At 56.7% G+C, this 22792-nt stretch overlaps 1 protein-coding gene across 1 annotated transcript in view; it reads left to right on the plus strand.

The window, feature by feature from the left end:
• Window positions 1-3255: 3255 nt before the first annotated feature.
• Window positions 3256-22792, plus strand: part of nfatc4 (nuclear factor of activated T cells 4) — a 194714-nt gene continuing 175177 nt past the window's right edge. Inside the window, 3 exon segments of the mRNA XM_038775357.1 lie at window positions 3256-3374; window positions 21603-22087; window positions 22089-22744. Of these exon segments, the coding sequence (XP_038631285.1) occupies window positions 3278-3374; window positions 21603-22087; window positions 22089-22744 (1238 nt within the window). The 5' untranslated portion in view covers window positions 3256-3277.

The following is a 22792-nucleotide window of genomic DNA, read 5'->3' on the forward strand; positions in this document are numbered from 1 at the left end:
GTATGTATGTTAATCCAGCTCCCTCACACTGTCACTCAGTAACCCCTCTCTCCCCAGCACCCTGTGTTACTGACTGTATCTGTACTGATGTTAATCCAGCTCCCTCACACTGTCACTCAGTAACCCCTCTCCCCCAGCACCCTGTGTTACTGACTGTATCTGTACTGATGTTAATCCAGCTCCCTCACACTGTCACTCAGTAACACCTCTCTCCCCATCACCCTGTGTTACTGACTGTATCTGTACTGATGTTAATCCAGCTCCCTCACACTGTCACTCAGTAACCCCTCTCCCCCAGCACCCTGTGTTACTGACTGTATCTGTACTGATGTTAATCCAGCTCCCTCACACTGTCACTCAGTAACCCCTCTCCCCCCAGCACCCTGTGTTGACTGTATATGTATTGATGTTAATCCAGCTCCCTCACACTGTCACTCAGTAACCCCTCTCTCCCAGCACCCTGTGTTACTGACTGTATCTGTACTGATGTTAATCCAGCTCCCTCACACTGTCACTCAGTAACCCCTCTCCCCCCAGCACCCTGTGTTACTGACTGTATCTGTACTGATGTTAACCCAGCTCCCTCACACTGTCACTCAGTAACCCCTCCCCCCCCCCCCCCCAGCACCCTGTGTTACTGACTGTATCTGTACTGATGTTAATCCAGCTCCCTCACACTGTCACTCAGTAACCCCTCTCCCCCCAGCACCCTGTGTTACTGACTGTATCTGTATTGATGTTAATCCAGCTCCCCCACACTGTCACTCAGTAACCCCTCTCCCCCCCCCCCAGCACCCTGTGTTACTGACTGTATCTGTACTGATGTTAATCCAGCTCCCTCACACTGTCACTCAGTAACCCCTCCCCCCCCCCCCAGCACCCTGTGTTACTGACTGTATCTGTACTGATGTTAATCCAGCTCCCTCACACTGTCACTCAGTAACCCCTCTCCCCCCAGCACCCTGTGTTACTGACTGTATCTGTACTGATGTTAATCCAGCTCCCTCACACTGTCACTCAGTAACCCCTCTCTCCCCAGCACCCTGTGTTACTGACTGTATCTGTACTGATGTTAATCCAGCTCCCTCACACTGTCACTCAGTAACCCCTCTCCCCCCCAGCACCCTGTGTTACTGACTGTATCTGTACTGATGTTAATCCAGCTCCCTCACACTGTCACTCAGTAACACCTCTCTCCCTAGCACCCTGTGTTACTGACTGTATCTGTACTGATGTTAATCCAGCTCCCTCACATTGTCACTCAGTAACCCCTCTCCCCCAGCACCCTGTGTTACTGACTGTATCTGTATGTATGTTAATCCAGCTCCCTCACACTGTCACTCAGTAACCCCTCTCTCCCCAGCACCCTGTGTTACTGACTGTACCTGTACTGATGTTAATCCAGCTCCCTCACACTGTCACTCAGTAACCCCTCTCCCCCAGCACCCTGTGTTACTGACTGTATCTGTACTGATGTTAATCCAGCTCCCTCACACTGTCACTCAGTAACACCTCTCTCCCCATCACCCTGTGTTACTGACTGTATCTGTACTGATGTTAATCCAGCTCCCTCACACTGTCACTCAGTAACCCCTCTCCCCCAGCACCCTGTGTTACTGACTGTATCTGTACTGATGTTAATCCAGCTCCCTCACACTGTCACTCAGTAACCCCTCTCCCCCAGCACCCTGTGTTACTGACTGTATCTGTACTGATGTTAATCCAGCTCCCTCACACTGTCACTCAGTAACCCCTCTCCCCCCAGCACCCTGTGTTGACTGTATCTGTATTGATGTTAATCCAGCTCCCTCACACTGTCACTCAGTGACCCCTCTCTCCCAGCACCCTGTGTTACTGACTGTATCTGTACTGATGTTAATCCAGCTCCCTCACACTGTCACTCAGTAACCCCTCTCCCCCCAGCACCCTGTGTTACTGACTGTATCTGTACTGATGTTAATCCAGCTCCCTCACATTGTCACTCAGTAACCCCTCTCCCCCAGCACCCTGTGTTACTGACTGTATCTGTACTGATGTTAATCCAGCTCCCTCACACTGTCACTCAGTAACCCCTCTCCCCCCAGCACCCTGTGTTGACTGTATCTGTATTGATGTTAATCCAGCTCCCTCACACTGTCACTCAGTAACCCCTCTCTCCCAGCACCCTGTGTTACTGACTGTATCTGTACTGATGTTAATCCAGCTCCCTCACACTGTCACTCAGTAACCCCTCTCCCCCCAGCACCCTGTGTTACTGACTGTATCTGTACTGATGTTAATCCAGCTCCCTCACATTGTCACTCAGTAACCCCTCTCTCCCCAGCACCCTGTGTTACTGACTGTATCTGTACTGATGTTAATCCAGCTCCCTCACACTGTCACTCAGTAACCCCTCTCCCCCCAGCACCCTGTGTTACTGACTGTATCTGTACTGATGTTAATCCAGCTCCCTCACACTGTCACTCAGTAACCCCTCTCTCCCAGCACCCTGTGTTACTGACTGTCTGTACTGATGTTAATCCAGCTCCCTCACACTGTCACTCAGTAACCCCTCTCCCCCCAGCACCCTGTGTTACTGACTGTATCTGTACTGATGTTAATCCAGCTCCCTCACACTGTCACTCAGTATCCCCTCTCTCCCCCCAGCACCCATCGAACATCAATTCCAGTCCATGGATTCAAATTGAAAAAGTGTGTGTGGTCATCCCACATTTGGAAATCATTTGGAGTTGTTGAATGGTGACCAATCCTGGCGTGTGGGGGTGCGATGAGAGTCAGGGGTTCCCAGAAGATGGGTTTTGAATGAGGGGGGGGGGGGGAGAGGAATGTGAGCGAGCAGCTTGCTTTGAGTGGGTTGAAGGATGGAGGCTGGAGTCTGGTCATGGGTGGGTGGGTGGGTGGGGGACAGGTTTAACAGTGTTGGGTCAGCTATTGGTCAGCTGCCCTTGGCACCGGCAGCTGAGGCGTCCAATGGAAGAGCCGGGGTGGATGTTGAGAGGCCAATGGGATGGGCAGGGAGGGCGAGTGTGGGGCAGATGAGCCAATAGGCTGTGGGTGAAGTTGCGCAGGGGGGAGTGTCGCTGACAGGGAGGAGTTGAGAAAGTTTTCTTCAAACTTTTTGGAAGAGGAGGAGGGAGAGTCAGACGGACAGTGGGCTGAGGTCTGGACGTTGCAGCTGGCGAGCTGACTTGTCCAGGGGTGGGAGTAGAGGGGGGGCAGGAGGGTTAGTCCATCACCTGCCCGGGGGGGGGTCAGTGCCGCCAGTCCAGGCGCCAGGATGAGGGCGTCCGGCGGAGAGGGCGACGAGGAACTGGACTTCACACTGACCTTCGGGGAGGAGCTGGAGGCTCCGCGCCCGCACACCGGGGGCTCAGGTCAGTGCATTGGGCGGCGGGCTGATCGGCTGGGGAGGGCATCGCTGTCTCCCTCTTCCCCCCACCCACCTCAGATCATCCTCCAGAATATCCCTCCCCTTGCCACCCTCCGCCTGCTACCCTCTCTCATCTCTTCGCCCTGGCACTCTGCCCATGCACCCCTCTGATGGCCCCCTCACCCAGTGCCCCCCACCCCGCTGGTCAGCCTCCCTCCCACTACCCTGTCTCCCGCTCGCCGGTGGTCCCCCCCCCCACCCCTATCCTGTTGCCCTCACTTGATGTCACCCCACTCGCCTGTCCTTCCCCCCCCCCACTTCCCTCTCTACACCCCCCCCCCCCCACTTCCCTCTCTACCCCCCCCACTTCCCTCTCTAACCCCCCCCACTTCCCTCTCTACCCCCCCACTTCCCTCTCTAATCCTGCCCGCCTGTCTCGCCCTGCCCGCCTGTGTCGCCCTGCCCGCCTGTGTCGCCCTGCCCGCCTGTGTCGCCCTGCCCGCCTGTGTCGCCCTGCCCGCCTGTGTCGCCCTGCCCGCCTGTGTCGCCCTGCCCGCCTGTGTCGCCCTGCCCGCCTGTGTCGCTCTGCACGCCTGTGTCGCCCTGCACGCCTGTGTCGCCCTGCCCGCCTGTGTCACCCTGCACGCCTGTGTCGCCCTGCCCGCCTGTGTTGCCTGCCCACCTGTGTCGCCCTGCCCGCCTGTGTCGCCCTGCCCGCCTTTGTCGCCCTGCCCGCCTGTGTCGCCCTGCCCGCCTTTGTCGCCCTGCCCGCCTGTGTCGCCCTGCCCGCCTGTGTCGCCCTGCCCGCCTGTGTCGCCCTGCCCGCCTGTGTCGCCCTGCCCACCTGTGTCGCCCTGCCCGCCTGTCTCGCCCTGCCCACCTGTCTCGCCCTGCCCGCCTGTCTCGCCCTGCCCACCTGTGTCGCCCTGCCCGCCTGTGTCGCCCTGCCCGCCTGTGTCGCCCTGCACGCCTGTGTCGCCCTGCCCGCCTGTGTCGCCCTGCCCGCCTGTGTCGCTCTGCCCGCCTGTGTTGCCCTGCCCGCCTGTGTCGCCCTGCACGCCTGTGTCGCCCTGCCCGCCTGTGTCGCCCTGCACGCCTGTGTCGCCCTGCCCGCCTGTGTCGCCCTGCACGCCTATGTCGCCCTGCCCGCCTGTGTCGCCCTGCCCGCCTGTGTCGCCCTGCCCGCCTGTGTCGCTCTGCCCGCCTGTGTCGCCCTGCCCGCCTGTGTCACCCTGCCCGCCTGTGTCGCCCTGCCCGCCTGTGTCGCCCTGCCCGCCTGTGTCGCCCTGCCCGCCTGTGTCGCCCTGCCCGCCTGTGTCGCCCTGCCCGCCTGTCTCCACCACTCGCCTGTCTCCACCACTCGCCTGTATCCCCCACTTGCCTGTTCCACCCCTCCACTCGCCTGTCCACTCCGCTTACCTGTCCCTCTCGCTCGCCTGTGTCTCCCTCTCATCTGTCTCTCTGCTCACCTATCTCCCCCCACCCCCCCGTCCAACTGTCTCCCTCTGTCCGCCTGTCTCCCCCATTCGCCTTTGTCTCCCCCACGCGCTCGTCTCCACCACCACCCCCGCCCCCCGTTTCGCCTGTGTCCGTCCTGCTCGCCTGTCTCCCCCTTCCTCGCCGGTCTGACCCACTCAGCAGTCCCTCCCGCTCGCCTGAACCCCTGGCCTGCCTGTCACACCGACTGGCCAGTCTCCCCTCTCGCCTGTCTCCTCGGCTCACCTACCTCCCTGACTTGCATGTCTCTCCAGCCCCGCCTGTCACTCCTGCTCAACTGTCTCCCACACTCGCCTGTCTCCCTCAATGGGCGGCACGGTAGCATAGTGGCTTCACAGCGCCAGGGTCCCAGGTTCGATTCCCCGCTCGGCCACTGTGCGGAGTCTGCACGTTCTCCCCGTGTCTGCGTGGGTTTCCTCCGGGTGCTCCGGTTTCCTCCCACAGCCCAAAGACGTGCAGGTTAGGTGGATTGGCCATGATAAATTGCCCTTTGTGACCAAAAAGGTTAGGTGGGGGTTACTGGGAAAGGGTGGAGGTGTGGGCTTAAGTGGGTCGGTGCAGACTCGATGGGCCGAATGGCCTTTCTTCTGCACTGTAAATTCTATGACTTGCCAGTCTTTCCACTCACCTGTCTCCTCCGCTTGCCTGTGTCATTTGACAAAGCTTTGACAAATAGTCATCTAGATTCAACGTTAGCTCCCTTCTCTCTCTCCACAGAGGCTGTCAGACCTGCTGCGATTGTCCAGTATTTTCTGTTTTGTTTCAGATTCCAGCATCCGCACTAATTTGCTTTTATCCCTCGTCGCCTGTTTTCCCCACTCGCCTGTCTTTCCCTATTCTTCTGCCTCCCCCACTCACTTGTCCCCTCCACTTGCCCGTCTCATTGATTTGCCCGTCTCCCCCATTCGTCTGTCTGCCGCACTCGCGTGTCTCCCTGATGCCCCATAACCTGCCCTCACCGATACCCTCACTACCCTTCACTCTCACTGTTGCTGCCCCACTCACTGACCCTCGCTACCCTTCACCCTCACTTCCCCTCCCCTCACACCTCTCAGCACCACTCCCCCTTACTCCCCTCCACCCATTCCTCTCCCCTCCCTCCAAATGTGTTATGTACTCTGGGATAACACTGGCTGCAACTGGATGCAGCTTTAACCAAAAGATACTCCAGACCTTGAAGTTAGTTCAATCAGGTTTATTGAACTAATAAGCACAGTTCTCTGTGAGTTTGACTCTCTGCTAACTGAAGTGTGGTTACTCCGTCTGACTGAACCAGACTGGCTCTTAGCCACGTGCTGGAGGTGTGATACTGTACATACACCCTGACTCACTCTGTAGATGTTCATCAGTGGAAAGAGGCGGAGTATGAGCGCCTCGTGCCTTTTATAGTCAGATCCCACCCTTGAGTGTCCTGCCTGCTGATTGGTCATGTCCTGTTCTCTGTGTTCATTAGCTGCCTGTCTGTATATCATTACCTGCATATCAAAGATGTGCAGGTTGGGTGGATTGGCCATGATAAATTGCCCTTAGTGTCCAAAAATCTGTGATTAACCTAGGATAAAAGTTCGGCACAACATCGTGGGCCGAAGGGCCTGTTCTGTGCTGTATTTCTCTCTCATGACACCTCACTCTCCCTCCTCAAACGCTTTAGTACCGTCCCCTCACTCCCTTCCACCTCACCCCCTCCATCAGTCACTTTCCCTCCTCCTCACTCCCCCTCAGTCCCCTTTCCCTCAGTCTGACTCATCCTCAAACTCCTTCCCCCACCCACTGCACCTCACTACGCTACCCACACTTGGCCCACATCCCTCTATACCAACCCTGGCCATGCAACTGTCTAACTGTTTTTTAAAGGGAAAACTGTATCCACCTCTACCACTGCCTTTGGCAGCTCATTCCACATGTTCATCACCCTCTGTATGAAGACATTTCCCCTCTGGTCTCTTGTTATGGGCCAGGGTTGAGAGAACCCCAAAGTGTATCATGGAGTTCACCTGACCCACAACTTTTACTAGATTGTGGTATGGGGAGCACACGGCCCACTCTACAGGGGTGGTACAGCAGAAATGGAAAAGTAATTTTTAAAGCAAAACAATGTTTATTCTATGAACTCAAGTTAACCTGTTTAAAACATACAGTGAACATCTTAGCAACCATTAATTCAAATACAACCCCCAAAGACTACAACACTAAGTAATCCTTTAAGCTTTCCTTTTAACATCCATAAGACTTAAAACACCTTTTACCAGAAGTACATCAGGTTAAAGTCACTAATGCTATTCGTTTTAAATCACCAAAGGATCGATTTACAGTCTTTGGATTACAGAGAGAGACTCTAATACACCTTCTGGCTGTGACTGCAGCTATCCAGCTCTGAAAATGAAACTAAAACACATCCTGCAGCAAATAGCCTAAAACAAAAGTAAAAAGCTGACAGACAGCTCAGCCCCACCCACTCTGACATCACTGCAGTAGTAAACACCCATTTCTTAAAGGTACTCTCACTAGATATTTATATACACTCCCATTTATAAACACCCATTTCTTAAAGGTACTCTCACTACAGATATTTATATACACACCCATTTATAAACACCCATTTCTTAAAGGTACTCTCACATGACACTCTTTTGTATCTCTCCCCTCTCACCATAAACCTATGCCCTCTAGTTCTAGACTCCTCTACCTTTAGGAAAAGATGTCAACTATCTACCTTATCTGTGCCCCTCATTATTTCATAGCCCTCTCTCAGATCACCTCTCAGCCTCCTCCACTCCAGGGGAAAAAGTCCCAGGGCTGGATTCTCCCAAAATGGGATTATGACCCCACGCTGGTGTAAAAACGCTGGCGTTTTACTCTGGAGTTTCCTGCAGAAACAGATCAGCTGATTCTCGGCCCTGCAGGGGGCTGGCCGGGACCCCGGAGTGATTCACGCAGCTTTAGCTGTGGATACGGACCCCAGCACTCCCGGTTTGGAGTCCGCACATGCGCACGGCGGTGGCCTCCAGCGGCCGCGCCGAGCACCGTGGCAGACCCGAACCGCGGAGGTAGATGACGAATGTAGACCCAAACTGATAGGCCGCACACCCGAAAATCCGACCGCCCCGATGTCTCCCCCGGCCCATTTATATGGCCTCTTCCCCCACCGATATCCGATTGCTCCCCTCCCCGCCACCACCAGGGCGGCCTCGGACTGAGTCCGCAGCCGCTAGGCGAGCTTCCCGAACGGCAATAGGTGGTCAGAATCACGCCGTCGGGAACACGGCCGGTCGGGAATGGAGGATCGCTGGGCGGGCCTCTGGCAACGGCCCCTCCGGCACGCGGAGTACTCTGCGGTCACGCCGATTCCCGGGTCCCGGAGGATCGCCGGACCGCCACTGGGCCCGATTTCGGCGAGAAATTGGATTCTCCGCGCCCCCCCCCCCCCCCCCCCCCCCCCGGCACCAAACGTGATTTTGGCACGGGACTGCAGCGAATCCAGCCCCCAGCCTATCCAGCCTCTCCTTATAACTCAGACCATCAAGTCCTGGTAGCATCCTTGTCAATCTCTTCTGCACTCTTTCTAGTTTAACAATATCCTTCCTGTAATAGGGTGACCAGAACTGAACACAGTATTCCACGTGTGGTCTTACTAATGTCTTGTACAACTTCAACAAGGCATCCCAACTCCTGTATTCAATATTCTGACCAATAAAACCCAGCATGCTGAATGCCTTCTTCACCACCCTGTCCACCTGTGACTTCATTTCAAGGAGCTTTTCCCCTAGATCTCTTTGTTCTGTAACTGTCCCCAACTCCCTACCATTAACTGAGTAGGCCCTGCCCTGATTTGATCTACCAAAATGCATCACCTCACATTTATCCAAATTAAACTCCATCTGCCATTCATCGGCCCACTGGCCCAATTGGTCAAGATCCTTTTGCAATCTTATATAACCTTCTTCACTATCCACTATGCCACCAATCTTGGTGTCATCGGCAAACTTACTGACCTGCCTCCTACATTCTCATTCAAATCATTCATATATATATATTTTTAAAATTTAGAGTACCCAATTATTTTTTCCAATTAAGGGGATAATTTAGCGTGGCCAATCCACCTACCCGGCACATCTTTGGGTTGTGGGGGCGAAACCCACGCAGACACGGGGAGAATGTGCAAACTCCACACGGACAGTGACCCAGAGCCGGGATCGAACCTGGGACGTCAGCGCCGTGAGGCAGCAGGGCTAACCCACTGCGCCACCGAGCTGCCCATCATTAATATATATAAAAATAACAGTGCACCCAGCACCGATCCCCGAGGCAGATCGCTGGTCACAGGTCTCCAGTTTCAAAAACAACCTTCCATAACCAGCCTTGGGCTTCAGTCGCCAATCCAATATTTGATCCAATTGGCTACCTCACTCTGGATTCCGTGAGATTTAACCTTTTGCACCAACTTACCATGTCACCCCTCCCTCTCACTGTGACTCACTCAGACACACCTCACTTCCCCCCTCCTCTCTATCCCTCCCTTATCCCTCACACCCTCCTCACTTCACTCCCTCTCCCGCATCGTCCCGCACCCTCCAGCTGCTCCTCACTACGCTCTCCCAATGCCCCTCCAACTCACAATCACCCCCCCCCCCCCCCCCCCCCCCCGGGCCGATACGCCCCATCTCGCCAACTCGCCCTCATGCCAAATAACACTGACTCCCCCTCAGTAGGCCCAAACTGACTCTCTCCCTGACTCTCCTCACGCTCCCCCGCACACTCGGTCACGACGTCCCCTAATCTCCTCCTCTCTCAGCTTTCTGCTCAGTCACCCTTCCCTGCACCCCACAATCCCCCCCTCTCCCAATTGTAATCATTCCCTGCGGCGCCACCGATAGGAACAGGCTGCCCGGTGTCTGACTGTAACTGGGAGAGAGGTGGGTGAGAGGGTTAATCCCCTCCGATAGGAACAGGCTGCCCGGTGTCTGACTGTAACTGGGAGAGAGGTGGGAGAGAGGGTTAATCACCTCCGATAGGAACAGGCTGCCCGGTGTCTGACTGTAACTGGGAGAGAGGTGGGTGAGAGGGTTAATCCCCTCCGATAGGAACAGGCTGCCCGGTGTCTGACTGTAACTGGGAGAGAGGTGGTGAGAGGGTTAATCCCCTCCGATAGGAACAGGCTGCCCGGTGTCTGACTGTAACTGGGAGAGAGGTGGGTGAGAGGGTTAATCCCCTCCGATAGGAACAGGCTGCCCGGTGTCTGACTGTAACTGGGAGAGAGGTGGGTGAGAGGGTTAATCCCCTCCGATAGGAACAGGCTGCCCGGTGTCTGACTGTAACTGGGAGGGAGGTGGGGAGGGTTAATCCCCTCCGATAGGAACAGGCTGCCCGGTGTCTGACTGTAACTGGGAGAGAGGTGGGTGAGAGGGTTAATCCCCTCCGATAGGAACAGGCTGCCCGGTGTCTGTAACTGGGAGAGAGGTGGGTGGGAGGGTTAATCCCCTCCGATAGGAACAGGCTGCCCGGTGTCTGACTGTAACTGGGAGAGAGGTGGGGGAGAGGGTTAATCCCCTCCGATAGGAACAGGCTGCCCGGTGTCTGACTGTAACTGGGAGAGAGGTGGGTGAGAGGGTTAATCCCCTCCAATAGGAACAGGCTGCCCGGTGTCTGACTGTAACTGGGAGAGAGGTGGGTGAGAGGGTTAATCCCCTCCGATAGGAACAGGCTGCCCGGTGTCTGACTGTAACTGGGAGAGAGGTGGGAGAGAGGGTTAATCCCCTCCGATAGGAACAGGCTGCCCGGTGTCTGACTGTAACTGGGAGAGAGGTGGGGGAGAGGGTTAATCCCCTCCGATAGGAACAGGCTGCCTGGTGTCTGACTGTAACTGGGAGAGAGGTGGGTGAGAGGGTTAATCCCCTCCGATAGGAACAGGCTGCCCGGCGTCTGACTGTAACTGGGGAGAGAGGTGGGTGGGAGGGTTAATCCCCTCCGATAGGAACAGGCTGCCCGGTGTCTGACTGTAACTGGGAGAGAGGTGGGGGAGAGGGTTAATCCCCTCCGATAGGAACAGGCTGCCCGGTGTCTGACTGTAACTGGGAGAGGGGTGGGGGAGAGGGTTAATCCCCTCCGATAGGAACAGGCTGCCCGGTGTCTGACTGTAACTGGGAGAGAGGTGGGTGGGAGGGTTAATCCTCTCCGATAGGAACAGGCTGACCGGTGTCTGACTGTAACTGGGAGAGAGATGGGTGAGAGGGTTAATCCCCTCCGATAGGAACAGGCTGCCCGGTGTCTGACTGTAACTGGGAGAGAGGTGGGTGAGAGGGTTAATCCCCTCCGATAGGAACAGGCTGCCCGGTGTCTGACTGTAACTGGGAGAGAGGTGGGTGAGAGGGTTAATCCCCTCCGATAGGAACAGGCTGCTCGGTGTCTGACTGTAACTGGGAGAGAGGTGGGGGGGAGGGTTAATCCCCTCCGATAGGAACAGGCTGCCCGGTGTCTGACTGTAACTGGGAGAGAGGTGCGTGAGAGGGTTAATCCCCTCCGATAGGAACAGGCTGCCCGGTGTCTGACTGTAACTGGGAGAGAGGTGGGTGAGAGGGTTAATCCCCTCCGATAGGAACAGGCTGCCCGGTGTCTGACTGTAACTGGGAGAGAGGTGGGTGAGAGGGTTAATCCCCTCCGATAGGAACAGGCTGCCCGTGTCTGACTGTAACTGGGAGAGAGGTGGGTGGGAGGGTTAATCCCCTCCGATAGGAACAGGCTGCCCGGTGTCTGACTGTAACTGGGAGAGAGGTGGGTGAGAGGGTTAATCCCCTCCGATAGGAACAGGCTGCCCGGTGTCTGACTGTAACTGGGAGAGTGGTGGGGGGGTTAATCCCCTCCGATAGGAACAGGCTGCCCGGTGTCTGACTGTAACTGGGAGAGAGGTGGGTGAGAGGGTTAATCCCCTCCGATAGGAACAGGCTGCCCGGTGTCTGACTGTAACTGGGAGAGAGGTGGGTGAGAGGGTTAATCCTCTCCGATAGGAACAGGCTGCCCTGTGTCTGACTGTAACTGGGAGAGAGGTTGGTGAGAGGGTTAATCCCCTCCGATAGGAACAGACTGCCCGGTGTCTGACTGTAACTGGGAGAGAGGTGGGTGAGAGGGTTAATCCTCTCCGATAGGAACAGGCTGCCCGGTGTCTGACTGTAACTGGGAGAGAGGTGGGTGAGAGGGTTAATCCCCTCCGATAGGAACAGGCTGCCCGGTGTCTGACTGTAACTGGGAGAGAGGTGGGTGAGAGGGTTAATCCCCTCCGATAGGAACAGGCTGCCCGGTGTCTGACTGTAACTGGGAGAGAGGTGGGTGGGAGGGTTAATCCCGTCCGATAGGAACAGGCTGCCCGGTGTCTGACTGTAACTGGGAGAGAGGTGGGTGAGAGGGTTAATCCCCTCCGATAGGAACAGGCTGCCCGGTGTCTGACTGTAACTGGGAGAGAGGTGGGTGAGAGGGTTAATCCTCTCCGATAGGAACAGGCTGCCCGGTGTCTGTAACTGGGAGAGTGGTGGGTGGGAGGGTTAATCCCCTCCGATAGGAACAGGCTGCCCGGTGTCTGACTGTAACTGGGAGAGAGGTGGGTGAGAGGGTTAATCCCCTCCGATAGGAACAGGCCTGCCCGGTGTCTGACTGTAACTGGGAGAGAGGTGGGTGAGAGGGTTAATCCCCTCCGATAGGAACAGGCTGCCCGGTGTCTGACTGTAACTGGGAGAGAGGTTGGTGAGAGGGTTAATCCCCTCCGATAGGAACAGACTGCCCGGTGTCTGACTGTAACTGGGAGAGAGGTGGGGGAGAGGGTTAATCCCCTCCGATAGGAACAGGCTGCCCGGTGTCTGACTGTAACTGGGAGAGAGGTGGGGGAGAGGGTTAATCCCCTCCGATAGGAACAGGCTGCCCGGTGTCTGACTGTAACTGGGAGAGAGGTGGGTGAGAGGGTTAATCCCCTCCGATAGGAACAGGCTGCCCGGTGTCTGACTGTAACTGGGAGAGAGGTGGGTGGGAGGGTTAATCCCCTCCGATAGGAACAGGCTGCCCGGTGTCTGACTGTAACTGGGAGAGAGGTGCGTGGGAGGGTTAATCCCCTCCGATAGGAACAGGCTGCCCGGTGTCTGACTGTAACTGGGAGAGAGGTGGGTGGGAGGGTTAATCCCCTCCGATAGGAACAGGCTGCCCGGTGTCTGACTGTAACTGGGGAGAGAGGTGGGAGGGTTAATCCCCTCCGATAGGAACAGGCTGCCCGGTGTCTGACTGTAACTGGGAGAGAGGTGGGAGCGTTAATCCCGTCCGATAGGAACAGGCTGCCCGGTGTCTGACTGTAACTGGGAGAGAGCTGGGGGAGAGGGTTAATCCCCTCCGATAGGAACAGGCTGCCCGGTGTCTGACTGTAACTGGGAGAGAGGTGGGTGAGAGGGTTAATCCCCTCGGATAGGAACAGGCTGCCCGGTGTCTGACTGTAACTGGGAGAGAGGTGGGTGGGAGGGTTAATCCCCTCCGATAGGAACAGGCTGCCCGGTGTCTGACTGTAACTGGGAGAGAGGTGGGTGAGAGGGTTAATCCCCTCCGATAGGAACAGGCTGCCCGGTGTCTGACTGTAACTGGGAGAGAGGTGGGGGAGAGGGTTAATCCCCTCCGATAGGAACAGGCTGCCCGGTGTCTGACTGTAACTGGGAGAGAGGTGAGAGGGTTAATCCCCTCCGATAAGAACAGGCTGCCCGGTGTCTGACTGTAACTGGGAGAGAGGCGGGAGGGTTAATCCCCTCCGATAGGAACAGGCTCCCTGGTGTCTGACTGTAACTGGGAGAGGGGTGGGTGAGAGGGTTAATCCCCCCCGATAGGAACAGGCTGCCCGGTGTCTGACTGTAACTGGGAGAGAGGTGGGTGAGAGGGTTAATCCTCTCCGATAGGAACAGGCTGCCCGGTGTCTGACTGTAACTGGGAGAGAGGTGGGTGAGAGGGTTAACCCCCTCTGATAGGAACAGGCTGCCCGGTGTCTGACTGTAACTGGGAGAGAGGTGGGTGGGAGGGTTAATCCCCTCTGATAGGAACAGGCTGCCCGGTGTCTGACTGTAACTGGGAGAGAGGTGGGGGAGAGGGTTAATCCCCTCCGATAGGAACAGGCTGCCCGGTGTCTGACTGTAACTGGGAGAGAGGTGGGTGGGAGGGTTAATCCCCTCCGATAGGAACAGGCTGCCCGGTGTCTGACTGTAACTGGGAGAGGTGGGGGAGAGGGTAATCCCCTCCGATAGGAACAGGCTGCCCGGTGTCTGACTGTAACTGGGAGAGAGGTGGGTGAGAGGGTTAATCCCCTCCGATAGGAACAGGCTGCCCGGTGTCTGACTGTAACTGGGAGAGAGGTGGGTGAGAGGGTTAATCCTCTCCGATAGGAACAGGCTGCCCGGTGTCTGACTGTAACTGGGAGAGAGGTGGGAGGGTTAATCCCCTCCGATAGGAACAGGCTGCCCGGTGTCTGACTGTAACTGGGAGAGAGGTGGGTGAGAGGGTTAATCCCCTCCGATAGGAACAGGCAGCCCGGTGTCTGACTGTAACTGGGAGAGAGGTGGGTGAGAGGGTTAATCCCCTCCGATAGGAACAGGCTGCCCGGTGTCTGACTGTAACTGGGAGAGAGGTGGGAGGGTTAATCCCCTCCGATAGGAACAGGCTGCCCGGTGTCTGACTGTAACTGGGAGAGAGGTGGGTGAGAGGGTTAATCCCCTCTGATAGGAACAGGCTGCCCGGTGTCTGACTGTAACTGGGAGAGAGGTGGGGGAGAGGGTTAATCCCCTCCGATAGGAACAGGCTGCCCGGTGTCTGACTGTAACTGGGAGAGAGGTGGGTGGGAGGGTTAATCCCCTCCGATAGGAACAGGCTGCCCGGTGTCTGACTGTAACTGGGAGAGAGGTGGGGGAGAGGGTTAATCCCCTCCGATAGGAACAGGCTGCCCGGTGTCTGACTGTAACTGGGAGAGAGGTGGGTGAGAGGGTTAATCCCCTCCGATAGGAACAGGCTGCCTGGTGTCTGACTGTAACTGGGAGAGAGGTGGGTGGGAGGGTTAATCCCCTCCGATAGGAACAGGCTGCCCGGTGTCTGACTGTAACTGGGAGAGAGGTGGGTGAGAGGGTTAATCCTCTCCGATAGGAACAGGCTGCCCGGTGTCTGACTGTAACTGGGAGAGAGGTGGGGGAGAGGGTTAATCCTCTCCGATAGGAACAGGCTGCCCGGTGTCTGACTGTAACTGGGAGAGAGGTGGGTGGGAGGGTTAATCCCCTCCGATAGGAACAGGTTGCCCGGTGTCTGACTGTAACTGGGAGAGAGGTGGGTGAGAGGGTTAATCCCCTCTGATAGGAACAGGCTGCCCGGTGTCTGACTGTAACTGGGAGAGAGGCGGGAGGGTTAATCCCCTCCGATAGGAACAGGCTGCCCGGTGTCTGACTGTAACTGGGAGAGAGGTGGGTGGGAGGGTTAATCCCCTCCGATTGGAACAGGCTGCCCGGTGTCTGACTGTAACTGGGAGAGAGGTGGGAGAGAGGGTTAATCCCCTCCGATAGGAACAGGCTGCCCGGTGTCTGACTGTAACTGGGAGAGAGGTGGTTGGGAGGGTTAATCCCCTCCGATAGGAACAGGCTGCCCGGTGTCTGACTGTAACTGGGAGAGAGGTGGGTGAGAGGGTTAATCCCCTCCGATAGGAACAGGCTGCCCGGTGTCTGACTGTAACTGGGAGAAAGGTGGGGGAGAGGGTTAATCCCCTCCGATAGGAACAGGCTGCCCGGTGTCTGACTGTAACTGGGAGGGAGGCGGGAGGGTTAATCCCCTCCGATAGGAACAGGCTGCCCGGTGTCTGACTGTAACTGGGATAGAGGTGGGTGAGAGGGTTAATCCCCTCCGATAGGAACAGGCTGCCCGGTGTCTGACTGTAACTGGAGAGAGGTGGGTGAGAGGGTTAATCCCCTCCGATAGGAACAGGCTGCCCGGTGTCTGACTGTAACTGGGAGAGAGGTGGGTGAGAGGGTTAATCTTGTGCAATGTTGACATGGTGCCAACCATCATTATAACCAGATGGTCGTACTGATGGTGAGCCTCCCTCTGCGTGTGAATGGTGTGCAGTGTGTGCTGAATATTTTCCTTTATCAGCCCCTTGCCCGTAAACTGCATCAGTGTGGTCTGCTGGGGCGGTGATGGAGAATTATTAAGTGGGGGAGGGTTTGGCAAGGACTGGCATCGGTAGGCACATGTCCTGGGGTTCCCCAGCCCTGTGACCAAACTGGCAGTTCATCTTAGTTGACCTCACCACTTTGACCTCAGTGCCCTCTGGTTGTGTGGGTTGGGGGCAGTGTTGAGTTTCGGGGTTGGAGGGTTTAGGTGTGGGGGGGGGGGACGGTGTAAGAGATTTTTGCGCGCTTGATTGCCGTCCCGTGCGCGGTGCGGGAGCTTATTGCCAGTCGGACGTGGTCAGGGTGAAGCTCCCAGAGTCGAGTAGCACACTTGGATTTGCTGCTGGGGCTCGCGTGCAAAGAACTTTGGGTCAGATGATCCCCTTGTCACCTAACATATCCCTTCCCCCCCCAACCCCCCTATCAACGGTCACTGCCCCCACAACTCCACTGGTCCCCAGGAAGTGGTCGCGCCACAAAAATGATTCCAAAGCCATGGCTAAAATGATGATTAAACTTGAAATTGTGGTACCTTCCTCTTTTCCAATCCCTCCTTGCCTGGCCTCACGCTGCAGCCTGCACTGCCCCCCGCCCCCACCCCCCCCCCCCCCCCCCCCACCTCTGTAATCTCCTCCACCCCCATGATCATCAAATCATAGAATTTACAGTGCAGGATGAGGCCATTCAGCCCATCGAGCCTGCACCGGCCCAAGTGTAGAGCACCCTACCTCAGCCCACACCTCCACCCCATCCCCATAACCCAGTAACCCCACCTAACCTTTTGGTCACTAAGGGGCAATTTAGCATGGCCAATCCACCTAAGCTGCACATCTTTAGACTGTGGGAAGAAACCGGAGCACCCGGAGGAAACCCACGCAGACACGGGGAGAACGTTCAGACTCCGGGCAGACAGTGACCCAGCCGGGAATCGAACCTGGGACCCTGGCGCTGTGAAGAAAGTGTGCTAACCACTGTGCTGCCCCTGATCCTCCAAGACCTCCGCACTCCTCTTGTTCCGGCCTCTGGAGTACTCCATCCCTACAACCCCCCCCCCCCCACCCCAACCCCCACCCCCCCCCAACACCCCACCCCCACACAATTTTAATAACTGCGCCATTGGTGTCCATGCCTCAAGCTGCCCCCCCCCCCCCCCCCCCGGATCTCTGGAACTCCCTCCCCACACCTTCCTCCCTCTCTCCACCTCACGCCCTCTTCCTTTGAGCCACTCCTTCAACCCAACCTCTTTGACTGAGGTTTTGGTCTCCTGGTCTACGGTCCCTTCGAGCGGCTTGCTGTCATATTTTGATTGTTCATTGTTCCTGTGGTGTGGTCTTTGGATGCGGTTCGAGGTTCTGAATGCAAGTTGATATGTAAACGTGTCACGCTGCAATTACGCCCTCCCGCCAGAAGTGGCGCTGCTGTCATTTCTTTCCCTTTTCGGGTGGCGCTGCTGGCTGAGGTCGCATATGGTTTCCGCGTGGTGCAGGCAGTGCCGTCTACGGTTGAAGGCAGAAATGGAGAGTTGTCAGCAAACACGTCCTCTCCCTCCCCCCGCCCCTCCTTCCCCAACCCCTTGTGATTGCCCCGAACTGCCGGCTCCAGTTTTACCCCCTTCTCCATTCCCTTTCTGCCTCCTCCCTCCTTCACTCCACTTGCCACACTTTTGTACCTACCCTCTCAGATGAGCAGTTCCGTCCTCCTATCCTGCCCCTCTCCCCCCACTTCCCCACTCCATTGTTCCACCATCATTCACTTTATAATAATAATCTTTATTGCCACAAGTAGGCTGACATTAACACTGCAATTAAGTTGCTGTGAAAGGCCCCTAGTCGCCACATTTCGGCGCCTGTTCGGGTCACAGGGGAGAATTCAGAATGTCCAATTCACCTGACAGCACGTCTTTCGGGACTTGTGGGAGGAAACCGCAGCACCCGGAGGAAACCGACTCAGACACGGGGAGAACGTGCAGACTCCACACAGACAGTGACCCAAGCCGGGGAATCGAACCTGGGACCCTGGCGCTGTGGAGCTACCGTGCTGCCCATACCCGGTTTCTTCATTTTCTCCCCCAAGGGTGAGGGGTACGAAGACTCAAGTACCACTCGCCCTCAACTTGTTTCCTACCTTCCTTCCATCTTCTCCCTCCCTGTTCACTCGAAAGGGCATTCAAAAAAGTGAAACAACTAGATTGTTTAATCAATTCAGCGCGAGGAAAGACACCAGCGTGCATCCTCAATATCACTTTTTTCCAATATCTGCTTCCCTGATCTGGGCTCTCAGAATTCAATTCGCTTCAAAAATAAATCAAATCAGAATGGGGATGGGCACTTCTATCTTCTCCATACTTCTCCTCATCTCTCCGTCCCTCTCTCCAATCTCTGTTTCCGCAAATAAGAACATAAGAACTAGGAGCAGGAGTCGGCCATCTGGCCCCTCGAGCCTGCTCCGCCATTCAATGAGATCATGGCTGATCTTTTGTGGACTCAGCTCCACTTTCCGGCCCGAACACCATAACCCTTAACCCTTTATTCTTCAAAAAACTATCTATCTTTACCTTAAAAACATTTAATGAAGGAGCCTCAACTGCTTCACTGGGCAAGGAATTCCATAGATTCACAACTCTTTGGGTGAAGAAGTTCCTCCTAAACTCAGTCTTAAATCTACTTTCCCTTATTTTGAGGCTATGCCCCCAGTTCTGCTGTCACCCGCCAGTGGAAACAACCTGCCCGCATCTATCCTATCTATTCCCTTCATAATTTTAAATGTTTCGATAAGATCCCCCTCATCCTTCTAAATTCCAATGAGTACAGTCCCAGTCTACTCAACCTCTCCTCGTAATCCAACCCCTTCAACTCTGGGATTAACCTAGTGAATCTCCTCTGCACACCCTCCAGTGCCAGTACGTCCTTTCTCAGGTAAGGAGACCAAAACTGAACACAATACTCCAGGTGTGGCCGCACTAACACCTTATACAATTGCAGCATAACCTCCCTAGTCTTAAACTCCATCCCTCTAGCAATGAAGGACAAAATTCCATTTGCCTTCTTAATCACCTGTTGCACCTGTAAACCAACCTTCTGTGACTCATGCACTAGCACACCCAGGTCTCTCTGCACAGCGGCATGCTTTAGTATTTTATCGTTTAAATAATAATCCCGTTTGCTGTTATTCCTGGACTTTGAAAAGCCAGGGCTGAAATCTCCGATGTTGAGGCTACGACCAGAGAAAGTGTCTGGTTTTACGATGATAACATCAGCGAGGCCCCGGCGCCGATGCTCCGACTGGTGACAGGCTAGCATCATGTAAAACACACGGCCTTCCCGATCTTAACGCCTGGAGAGTTGCATAAGGAGGCCATTCAGCCCATCGAGTCTGCAACGGACCTCCGAAAGGACTACCCCCGTCCTAACCCCACCCAACCTTTGGACACTAAGGGGCAATTGAGCATGGTCAATCCAATTGAGCTGCACATCTTTGGAAACCGGAGCACCCGGAGGAAACCCACGCAGACACGGGGAGAACGTGTCACCCAAAGACGGTCACCCGAGGCCGGAATTGAATCTGGGTCCCTGGCGCGGTGGAGGCAGCCGTGCTAACCACTGTGCTACCGTGCCGCCCTTAAATTTGTGGCCTTTGCCTATCGGGCCTCCTGTCGTTGCAAACCGATTATACCTTCTGCCTCATCAGCACCCTTCGCAATGCCAAAGGCTCCGATTAAACCTCCCCCTTAACCTTCTCTACTCTGAGGAGACCGTTGTCAACATCCTGGAGGGGCGGGTTGCCATGGACCAGAAACTGAACTGGACTAGCCATATAATGTTGACCGCGAGAACTATCATCGATTGCTGTTTAAAAAAAAAACCCTCTGGCTCACTGATGTCCCCCTTTAAGGGAAGAGAAATCTGCCGTCCTTACCCTGGTCTGGCCTACGTGTGACACCGGACCTCACCCGCCCCCAGCAGGGCTGCCTCACAGCAGCAGGGACCCAGGTTCGATTCCAGCCTCGGGTGACTGTCTGTCTGTGCGGAGCCTGCACGTTCTCCCCGTGTCTGCGTGGGTTTCCTCCGGGAGCTCCGGTTTCCTCCCACAGTCCAAAGATGTGAAGGTCAGGTGGTGTTCCGGGGATAGGGTGGGGGAATGGGTCGAGGTAGGGTGCTCTTTCAGAGGGTCGGTGCAGACTCGATGGGCCGAATGGCCTCCTTCTGCTCCGTGGACATTCTACGGATTCTGTGGTTGGGTACAGGACCCACGAGGGCAGGAGGAGTCGGCACTCGGTCACGACACTCATTCGGAGAGCCTGGGCAGACAGGATAGGCCGAATCCTCCTGTGTGAGTGATGCCTCTGTTGGTTTCTGAGGTCAATCCTCGGCCTCCTCTGCAGAGAAGGGAGCCAGGTCTGTCCACCCCGAAATGCAAAGGATTGAAGTTGGGAGCGATACGCACTGACAAGCTGGCGCATAGGCCCCTCTGACCTGTGCTTGTGAACCCAACTCTCACATTCCCGCCAACCCACCCACCCGATAACCTTTCACCCCACCCCCCCTTGCGGAATCTATCCAGGTCTACCTGTAAAATATTCAGGGACTCTGCTTCCACCGCCTTTTGAGAAAGAGAGTTCCACAGACTCGCCATCCTCCGAGAGAAGAAGGATCATAGAATTTACAGTGCAGAAGGAGGCCATTCGGCCCATCGAGTCTGCACCGGCTCTTGGAAAGAGCACCCTACCCAAGGTCAACACCTCCACCCTATCCCCATAACCCAGTAGCCCCACCCAACACAAGCTCCATTGGACACGAGCCCGGGCTGTCCCAACCTTTCCTCATCAGACAACCCGGCCATTCCGGGTATTGGGGCCAGCGCGGTGGCACAGTGGTTAGCACAGTGGCCTCAGCGCCAGGGGACCTCGGTGACTTTGTGGAGCCTGCACGTTCTCCCCGTGTCTGCGTGGGTTTCCTCCGGGTGCTCCGGTTTCCTCCCACAGCCCAAAGACGTGCAGGTTATGTGGACTGACCGTGATAAGACTGTCCCTTAGCGTCCTAAAGTTAGGTTGGCTTATGCGGTGACAGGTGGGGGGGGAGTGGGACTAGGTAGGGTGCTCTTTCAGAGGATCGGTGCAGGCCCGATGGGCCAAATGGCCTCCTTCTGCACCTTAGGGATTCTATGAGGCAGGATGACGGGGTTGTTTACAGTTCTGACAGGCCTGGACACAGGGATGTTGCTTCCCCTAGCTGGCGGGAGGGGTGTAAAACAAGAGGTGGGTGGGGTACACGGCCTCAGGGTACGGGGGAGGCTCAATTAGGACTGAGATGCGGCGAGACCCGAGAGTGGTGAACCAATGGAATTCTCAAAAAAGGCCAAATCACTGAATGTATTTCAGAAGGAAACGGTTAGATTTCTAGATGCTGAAGGCCTCAAGGCGGGTGGCGGGGGGAAGGGAGCAGGAATGTGCCACCAACGTAGGGGGTTAGCCATGAAAATGTTCAATGGCAGAGCAGACTCAAAGGGCCGAATGGCCTGCTCCGGTTCCCAGTTCTGCATAAGTTGAATGTCGCCATCTCTCTCTTTTCTCTCAGCAGATCTGGAGGCAGATGACAGTCCGGCCTACTCGACAGGCCCCTCCTTCACGGTCAATCGCCCGATCGGGATCCCGCGGCATGGAGCGCCGAGCCGGGCCGGAATGCACTCGCCCCCGCCACGTCCGGTGACCAACGGCGACACCTACGAGAGCCAGCCGGCCAGGCTGATCCACCTGGGGGGCTGCAAGGTGCTGGCGTGCCCCAGCATCCAGATCACCTCCATCTCCCCCGGCGACGAGGGCCAGGAGATGGAGGTGATGGAGATGACGGCAGAGGAGGAGGAGGAGGCAGCCTGGGGGTTGGGGGAGCAGCGGCCCCAGCTCTCGTCCTCCTCGTCCTCGGGTCGGGACCAGCTCTACCTGCCCCTGGACCCGTTCGGCTACCGGGAGTGCTCGCTCAGCCCCAGCTCGGCCAGCAGCTTCTCGTCCTGGGGCTGGCTCTCCGACGGGGCCTCCTCCTGCGGCTCCACCTCCCACGTCTACGACTGACGTGGAGCCCGAGCTGAGGGAGGCGGCCCTCCGCTTCACCCTGGGCCTGCCCTCCTCCTCCACCTCCTCTCCCCCCGCTCGGGCCTGGCCCAACGACGAGGCCCACTGGGCCTCACCCGGGCCCTCGCCCTGCCCCTCGCCGGGCCCCGAGGACGGCAGCCGCCTCTGGCCCCGGGGCCCGCCCTCGCGGCCAGCCTCGCCCGGTGGCAAGAGGCGCCACCCGGGCCTGGAGGCCTACCCCTACTACCAGCAGCACCACCACTACTACCAGCACAGGCCGGCTGGCTCGGCCCGGCCCTCCCCCTGCCCCTCCCCCGTCACATCCCGCAGGGGCAGCATCACCGATGAGGCCCCCTCGCCCCAGGAGGCTCCCTCCTCCCCGCTCCTCTTCCTCCACCCGGCCTACGAGGGGGGAGCCTCGGTGCCTCACAAGACACGCCGCACCTCGCAGGAGCAGACGGCCACCCCCTACCGCGAGGGGGGAGAGGGGGAGGTGGGTGGGGTCACATACCCGGCGCCAGGAGGGGAGGAGGGCATCGTCACCCAGCACCAGCAACTGCTGAAGAAGGACACGGCGCCCATGGAATACCTCACCGTCCCCTCGCCTTTCGTTTGGAGCAAGGCTCGAATCGGAGGGCACAGCCCAGTCTTCCGGTAGGTAAATCCTGATGGCAATGATGTCGGGGAGGAGGGGTGTGCAGC

The sequence above is a fragment of the Scyliorhinus canicula genome, chromosome 17, assembly GCF_902713615.1.
Source record: "Scyliorhinus canicula chromosome 17, sScyCan1.1, whole genome shotgun sequence".
Classification (NCBI taxonomy): domain Eukaryota; kingdom Metazoa; phylum Chordata; class Chondrichthyes; order Carcharhiniformes; family Scyliorhinidae; genus Scyliorhinus; species Scyliorhinus canicula.